Source organism: Mangifera indica, chromosome 3 (genome assembly GCF_011075055.1).
Source record: "Mangifera indica cultivar Alphonso chromosome 3, CATAS_Mindica_2.1, whole genome shotgun sequence".
NCBI classification, from domain to species: Eukaryota; Viridiplantae; Streptophyta; class Magnoliopsida; order Sapindales; family Anacardiaceae; genus Mangifera; species Mangifera indica.
The window spans coordinates 20077340-20086226 of record NC_058139.1 but is presented as its reverse complement, the minus strand read 5'-3'; the positions used below and the strand labels follow the sequence as shown (position 1 = coordinate 20086226).

General features: G+C 33.6%; 1 protein-coding gene across 1 annotated transcript; it reads right to left on the bottom strand.

Moving 5' to 3' along the window:
• Window positions 1–326: 326 nt before the first annotated feature.
• LOC123211625 (transcriptional regulator SUPERMAN-like) lies at window positions 327–1022 on the bottom strand. The gene has a single exon (XM_044630419.1). The coding sequence runs from the start codon at window positions 1020–1022 to the stop codon at window positions 327–329; it is 696 nt and encodes a 231-aa protein (XP_044486354.1).
• Between the last annotated feature and the right edge of the window lie 7865 nt (window positions 1023–8887).

Genomic DNA, 8887 nt, shown 5'->3' with positions numbered 1-8887 from the left:
ACCTTTTCGTTTAACGAAAATCTCTTTTTTGTTGTTATTTTTTAAGTAATGGTTAACCTAAGAACAAACCTCATAACAAAAATCAATAGTGACAAGAGCTCAGAGAAGAGTTACATATGGAGTTCATGAAGGATCGTATGAGAAACACATAACAAAATCTTACATTAATTGAAGCATGTCCTGGAAATCTCTTGCTTCATCAGGATCGAGTTTAATTTTGGTTACTAAATATAAATGCTGCTTATAATTGATGATCAGAAACTGGTGCTGTGGGCCTTTTGCAACCTGCCTTCTTCAGAAACTTGGGTTAATAAAGCAGCAAATATTTATCTAGAGCACCCCAAGCGAAGCTCTAAATCTAATTCTTCCTTTGATTCATTGATGAGACCAATTTCTAAGTCCAACCTGGTAATCTGTGTCTTCTCAGGAAACTTACACCCGTCTTCTTCTGTGATACCGCTGAATTCTTTGATCCTGCAGTAAGATTTTGCACTCCTTTTCTTTGTTAAATTTGAGCCTTTGGAGCTTCGTTGATGATCAGTTAGAATACCATCCATACCCCATTTCTTCATTTTACTTAGAGAAGCCGAAGACGGCGAGGATAGAGAAGAAAGAGGTGGGGAAAGCACAGATGGTAATGAAGGAGAAACCAAAGGTGAGGTTGAGAAATTAGGGTTAGGGTTAGGGTTTGGGTTAAGGTAAAGATTAAGAATTGGGTAGTCACCATCCCTTGGTGGCGATTGCCTCAACCTGGCTCTGTCTCTTCTATGGACATTCATGTGACCACCTAGAGCTTGAGCAGATCTAAATTCTCTTTTGCAGAAGCTACATGTGTAAGATCTTGGTGGCCGTGAAAACCCACTAAGATATTCTTCTCCATTGTTATGGCTGTTGCTGTTCCACAAATCTTTAAGCTTGACGACACTGGAGTTTTGACTGTTCTTGTTGTTGTTGCAGTCTCTAATAGCTTTACTTCCAATTTTCTGGTCTTTAGAGTTATAACTCACACTGTTCTTCTCCATGGTACCTGGAAAGATCAAAGATAAAAAGGAAGTCTAGCTTGTTTGTATAGTATAATTAACTGTAATGAAAGAACATTATAAGATAAGAAGAAACGAAGCCGATCCTAGAAAATGGAGAGAGAGACAAAGAAGTAACTGACCTTGAATAAATCAGATAAATTAGAGATAAAAAGTTGGGTTTTGGTAGTCTCTCTCTAGCGATTAAGGTTGCAGGGAGGTCATAAAATTCTATTTCAGCCTCCAATAGTATTTTAAGTGAGGAGATTTTATATATAAAAAAATATAATTTCAAGTCTTTTATAACTATATTTCAAAATTAAACTCTAGTTTAATAGTTGTTGAGGCAGTTCGATTTGGATAAAATATCTTGTAAAAAAAAAATTTAAACCAGAAGGTAAGAAATCTCATTGGAAAATAGTTCTGCAAGATCATTTATCGTTGTTCAGTACTCACTATATCAAGAGCCTCGTCTTCTGCAACCGGGTCCACGCTTTTTTGCCAAGTCTAAATAGATGTGTAGCGGATGTTTTTTTACTTGTAACTTTCATAAAATTTCTAAACAAACTGAATGAGTGAAGGTAGATGGGCAAGATAAATGAGCTTCAAAACATGTCTTAAGATAATTGGTTAAATTCAGGGAAAGTTCAGGAGAGAGAAAACACTTCATTCTCTTTTTAATTAATCAACCTCGTGGGAACTTAAAACTTTCCTTATCACCCCTGAAATTAATGGAAAAATAAATGTAATTCCTTTGTCTGGTGTACCATAAAAAGCTCATCCATGACGAAGGAATTAATAGTTATATAGCCTTAAGGCCACTTTGAGTGACAAAGGAAATAAATATCAAGGATAAGAGTAGGGGTAATCTTCTCAAACAACATTTTAAAGTTAAACTTTTAATTTATGTAGTGTAATAATTATGAAGCTAATCACTAGAATAGTATAACTCAAATAAAGTATAACTGAAGTTAATATCAATTTAAATGAATATAATTTCGCAACATTGAATCAATGGAATTGCGTGCACCAATTAGCACAAACTCTTGATTTCACTACCTTAATTACTCATTATTATGTTCATGTAGATTAAAAAAAAAAAAAAAGAGGATATTGATTAATACTGAGATGATACGAAGTTATTAGAGCATTTTAACGTCATATATAGATCATTCTCCCTTGAAGCACAGTTTGAAAGCACCTGACCAAGTAAAAGAACTTCATAAGTTTACTAAAGTCGCTTGACAGACCATAAATATCTTTTGTTTTTCTTTCTATATACAGAAGTTTTACATTTTTGCTATTGTGATTGACAGAGTTGTAGATTCTAGCTAGATAAGATACAAAACATATCACAGTGAGAAAAATTTCTTTAGTAAACGAAAACATTTCTGCATCTCATTATATGTTAAGACAATTTTACATCCTCAAGTTTTATAGTTGGTACATGTCATGATCGCAAGACAATCACGAGTAATTAAATTTTGCTGTAGCAAAAGAGAGTTGAAGGTGTTACGCATGATCTGACAAACCCTAACCCTACAGTAACCTAAGAGGACTTTGTAAGATTTTAATTACATAAATAAACATAACATCATGCAATTATAATCCGTAAAATCTACACGTAAATTATAAAATATTAAATTAAAACTTTAAAATTATAAAAACACTTGGGATATTATACAATTTAAATTTATAGAGCTTTCCAAATTATCTGCATTGAAGTGGCTGATTTCTACCCTTAAAACCTTCTTTGAATGACAATATATTTAACTATACTATCTTGGTTTCGAAGAGGAAACTTAATCAATACATAATATGTTATTAGACTCTATTAAAGGTCACATATTAATGTTGTCTGCAAGTATTTTGAGCTTAGCTTATCTTTATCTATTATTTAAACCCATCATTACACTGTTAAGTTAATTGATTTTATTAAACTAAATTTATAGATAATGTTAAATCACATCAAAAAATTTTTCAACATACATCTCCAATTAAATTATACTATTCCTATAACGCTTATAAGAAAAACAAAATTATAAAGCAAGCAGATGATTAAAACTTTATGGATCAAATTGGCAATGGAAGTTTTCACATCAGAAAACCCCTCTCAACCCCATAACCAGGAAAACAAGGAAAAAAAAAAAAAACTTAAGAAAGGATTATCTCAGTGCACCTCTTATTTTCTTTTCCATTTTATGGTGAAAAAGAGAGTAAGATTGAGCAGAAAACCCATATAGACAAAAGATCCTGCTGCATTTTGATAAGATTTATTGAAAAGCTGGAGGCCAATTAGTTGCGTCGATGCCATGCTAGATATGGCCGTGAATTATAAGGTTCTACGGCCGAAATTGCAGTACTTACCCACAGTACAGCAAGTTGCCGTCTCTTCCACTCATGGTTCAACATATATTAAGTTACTGCTTTAATGCACGATTATTTCCATGTTTATGTTTGACAAAAAAGACAGTCGAAAGAAAGGTTGTTGTTGTAGACCGAATAAGAAGTCTTGGTACTTGTCAATTATATAAAAATTTGAAGGCATTAATTGGCCATTTGGTTGCCGTCTAATCAAACTTTTTTAACACATGGAGACTACAGCAGCGGAATTAATAGGCGGCCAAGGACTATTTCCCACCCAAGGTATGCTATTTTCCTAAGTTTTTTTTTGATTAATTTTGAAAATCTTATTTATCTACCTATAGATGGTTAAAATTAACGATTTAAAGAGTAAAATTATCATTTTATCTATAATATTAAAAATAAATTAAAATTTAATCTAGTTTTCCCCTTTAACACCTAAAAACTAATCATTTTCCCCTAAGCCAAGTTTTAAAAAATAGCATTCCTCTTTAGGATTTAGTTTTCAATCCTCGATAACAAATCTGACGATGAAGCTTTCCCGATGCACCAACATGCTCTGGTGGCCTCTCTTCCCTTCTCTGGAACGTCGATCAGCCCATATCTGACGTCGTCTTCATCTGGAAAGTTGAAAAGCTTCGTTGGGAGAAGACGTCTAGGAAAACGATCATCTTCCCAGACGAAGACAACGTCAGATCTGGATAGATCGACGTTCCAGAGAAGGGAAGAGAGGTCGTCGGAGCATGGTGGTGCATCAGGAAAGCTTCATCGTCGTCAATGGCACCTGATTTAACGTTGGGGATTGAAAACTAAATCCTAGGGGGAGAATGCTATTTTTTAAAATTTAACTTACGGGGAAATAATTAGTTTTTAGGGGTTAGGGGGGAAAAAGAGAGAAAATTTTAATGGGTTAAGGTTTCTTTAATTTTAACTGTTCATGGGTAGATAAATAGGATTTTCAAAGTTAACGGGGAGAACTTTGAGATAATAGCATACTTTGGTCCTTTGGTTAATAGGCCGTGAAATTATGCACTGTTTTCTGAAAGTGACAGAGTTGTGTATATTATTAAGGTTTTACATTTTTTGCATTGCGAGTAGACACATCAATTGGGCCGGGCTAAATGGAGGCTTGACCCAAAACACGAAAAAAGGCCCAGGCACTATAAAGCCCGGCCCGACACTGTAGAGTGTCGGGCCGGGCCTATGGGCCTACCGGACCGGGCCTAGGACTTTAATATTAGGCCCATGGGCTGGCCTGGCTCGACCCGATACTGTATATATATATATATATATATATATATATATATATATATATATATATATATATATATATATTTTTTTTTCCTGGGTAGCATAAGCAAAAGGCAGCAGAAGCAAATTTTGGCTTCTGCTGCCTTGCGGCAGAAACAAGCGGCAGCAGAAGCTGCCTTGCGGCAGAAGCAGATTTCTGCTTCTGCCTTGGTCTGCTTCTGCCAGGCAGAAGCTGCATAATTTTAAAAAAAAACTTTTTTAAATAAATCTAATTTATTGCTTTTTATTTTCACTTTTATTTATAAATCTTTTAATCACTTAATTTCAATTATTTCATTATATTTTTAATTTCATTAACTCTCTTTTGAAAAATATCTAAATTCGTAAATAATAATTATTTATTTTTGAAAAATTCAAATATTTAAATATAAAAGATGAGTAGATAAATATTATATAGTAGATATATTTTATTTATGTTTTATAATTTATACCGTATGTAAATTAATTTATTTGTATTATGTTATTAATTTATAATATTTTTCATCATATAACTACGGTATTCCTCCGTCACAAGTGAGAGGTTATAAATAAAATATTCGGGATACTGTTATCGGTTTTAATAATTGAAAAAAATTTATGTTAAAAAATGTTAATTAAAATTTTTTAAAAAAAAATTGATTAAATGGGGCCGGCCCGGCCCGATTAAAGCCCAATTCGGCCCGATTAAGGCCCGTTATTATATGGGCCGGGCCTTGGGCCTTTATATTTTAATGGGTCAGGCCGGCCCGAAGGCCCGTTACTGTTTGGGCCTTAGGCACGGCACGGCCCATTAGCCCGATGGGTCGAGCCAGAGCCAACCCGACCCGGCCCATTGACATCTCTAATTACGAGTTACGGTAAAGGTTTTGATTGGATGAGCATGCAGCCTCAGTTTTTGACTGGGCTCACAGTTGCATGATTCTATACAGGCTACCCACTAGTCTCAGTCAAGCCTTTTGATACTTTTCCCTTTTTACCCTTATCAAGGCCTGCGATTGAAGAATCCCCACATTCATGGGCTTATTCTTCTCACAGTAGCCTGAGCTAAAACCCAGTTTTCGTTTGAGAAGTTTAACGTTTGAAACAGCTCAATCAGCCCCAAAGTGGATTGTATTCGCAGCAGTTTTAAGTCCTACTCAAAGTCTTTCTATTGCCTTCATTGCAAGAGTGCAAACAAGCACACCAAGGCCTGGGCGCCTAACAAGGGTATGCGGTGGTGGATGAACCTAATGAAACTTAAAGAATAAACTGAGAAGTAAAATAAAATCAATAGTTGGAAATGGGGAGAAAACTTTCCTGTGACTAGACAACTGACATCTTTTTGACCCTCTCTTTGAAAGTATGGAGAAAGAATTATCTGCTATTTGGGGCTCAGGAGAGAGGCGAAAGTAAAAGAGATAATTGATCAAAATAGATGAAATTGGTCTTGTGCTGTCTCAAATGACTTAAAAGAAATCAAGGATGCACTGGTTCAATCCCCTGCTACTGGTAAGCTAAGAAGCACGGAAACGCACAGCAGTGTGCGCTTCCACGAATCCGAAACGTTTCGGTTTCCGAAATGGCCCAAAACTGGTACAAAACGTTTCGGGGCCGTTTCGGTAATTTTAAATAAAAGGGAAACGCGTTTTTTAACCTAAAGAGTTTCCTATACATACCAGGATTCTGAAAGTGCATCCTAAATGGATTCTAAAAAGATTTTGAAAATAAATAACAAAAATAGTTTCCTGTGTATAATAGTTTTCTGGGCGTCTTCTCTTCTTTGCTGTCAATCTCCTTTGCCGTCAATCTGCTGGGCGTCTTCTTCTTCTGCTGGGTGTCTTCTTCTCTTTTTGGTTGTCTTGGGCGTCTTCTTCTTCTCTGAAACACTGGCTGGAAGAAACAAATCTCTATGAAAAAAGTATGAGTTTTCTTGCCCTTTTATGATATAAATTAATTTATATAGATTTGAATTTAATGCATCTCTGGGCCAAGATTATAATTCTGTTGCGTCTTCCAGATTTGTTAGCTTTCCAAGATTTGTTAGTTTCCCAAGACTTTTATTTTATTATAAAACATATATTAAATTATTATATATACTCTACATTAGCCTGCCTTTTGCTCAAAGTAGAATTAGACTCCATTAGCCTTTGCCGTCAATTAGAGATGGTAATTTGGGCCCGACTTTAGGGGCCCCGACCCTAGCAAGGAGGGGATTTCCCGATAAAAACGGGGAAAGGGGTGGGGATGGAGATGAAAAAAATCCCCGTAATCGGGGACGGGGATACATATGTCTCCACCCCGCACCGCCCCTCCCCTCCCCTCCCCTCCCCACCCCCTAAATCTAATATATTAATATAATAATTTATAAACTATTAAGTTATAGAAATTTTTACATTATGATTTATTAAAACTATAACTTTAATTTTACTAATTTTTGAATTATCAATTATTAGCTTTTACTAATTTCTAAACTATTAATCTAATATATTAAAAAAACCCCAGAATCTCATTATCATAAAATACAAATGTACCAAATTAATTCTATTTCAACTTCGGTTAGTCAATCCACCAGGTTTTACACCAAAAAAAAAAAACAAATTATAACTTGATAAAATCAATTAAAGTGAATAAAAAGTATTAAATTTAATGTTATTATAAAATTACCCTAAATCACATACATGAAGAGCTACTAATGAAGAGATTGATTATTGCATATTGTTAGATTTTATGAAAACTTTGTATTTGAGCTAAAATAACAATGAATATTTGTAGCTCTTATAACAAGTGATATTTTTGAAGAATATAATTTATTTTATTTATTGAAATACATAACGGAATTAAAATTTATATTTACGGGTATGGGGAGGGGATTTTTCCCCGCGGGGATGGAAGGGGGATGGGGAGGGGATTTTCCTTTGCGGGGAGGGGACGGGGACGGGGATTGACATCCCCTCCCCGCCCCTCCCCATTGCCATCCCTACCGTCAATGCATGCTTTCTTCCAGATGTGTCAACCTCAACCTTGGAATTCTAATTTATTATAAAATATATTTTAAAACATTAAATTTATTTTTGGTACAAAATTATTTTGTTATATGTTATTTTAAATTGGTTGGAAAAAATCAATTGTTGTATTTTTTTAATTAAAATATAGGTTATTGTATTTTTTATAAAAATTTCATATTTATAAAAAAAACTCTATATTTTTTATATTTACACGTTTCCCCATGTTTCCGTTTCCTACTTTTTTAAGGAAATACGTTTTCACGTTTCCGTTTCCGTGCTACCTAGCTGGTAAGGATAGAATAGTTTGAGCGCCTAATGGTTTGTTTTGACTATTTCTACATGGAATGAGTTGAGGAACAGAAAGAGGGAACTAAGGTGGGCTAGACATGTCAATGGTTGAGTCACCCCAGCTCTGGCTTCGCCCATCGGGTTGAGCCTTAGGTCAGCATAGTTATAGGCCTTCGGCTAGGTTAACTCTTACAATTTCTATAACCAAAGGTCCAACCTTATATATATAGGATTTGGCTGGCCATTTAAACAGATTTTTTAAAAATTTTTAATTAAAAAATTTAAACATAAATTATTTTTAATTATTAAAACTGATAACAGTACCCTGAACATTTTATTTATAATTTTTCATTTGTAGTAGAGAAATACTGTGGTTATATGATGAAAAATAACACAAGTTTATAACATAATACAAATAAATTAATTTACATACTGTATAATTACAAACATAAATAAAATATATATACCATACAATTTATCTACTTTTCTTCAACATCCAAATTTCTGAATTCATTTGACATTGGATCCATTTGTAATATTTTATAATGATAAAATGGAAATGAAAATGAAGTTATAAATGCAAAAAATTATTATTTGCGAATTCAGACAGTTTTCAAAAGAGAGTTAATGAGAGAAAATGAGATTGAGAGATTTATAAATAAAATTGCAAATGAAAAAGATTTGAATTAGTTCATATAGAAAAAAGTTAAAATTTAAAACAATGATAGTAGCCATTGAAGGTTTTTGCTCGTGCTTGTGATAGAAGTAACTAAAGTTTCCATCATTTTTTTATTTTTTTATTTTTTTAACAATAAAACTATGTGTACCCACTTTGGGTACACAAATGTATACACATTTATATGTATCATCATGTGATTGGATGATTTTGAATTAAAAATAAAACAATAACCAATCATATGATAACACATATGAGTGTGTATA

Bases quoted from the DNA above. Each gene is read 5' to 3' on its own strand.
- LOC123211625 (XM_044630419.1), bottom strand. From the start codon at position 1,022: ATGGAGAAGAACAGTGTGAGTTATAACTCTAAAGACCAGAAAATTGGA.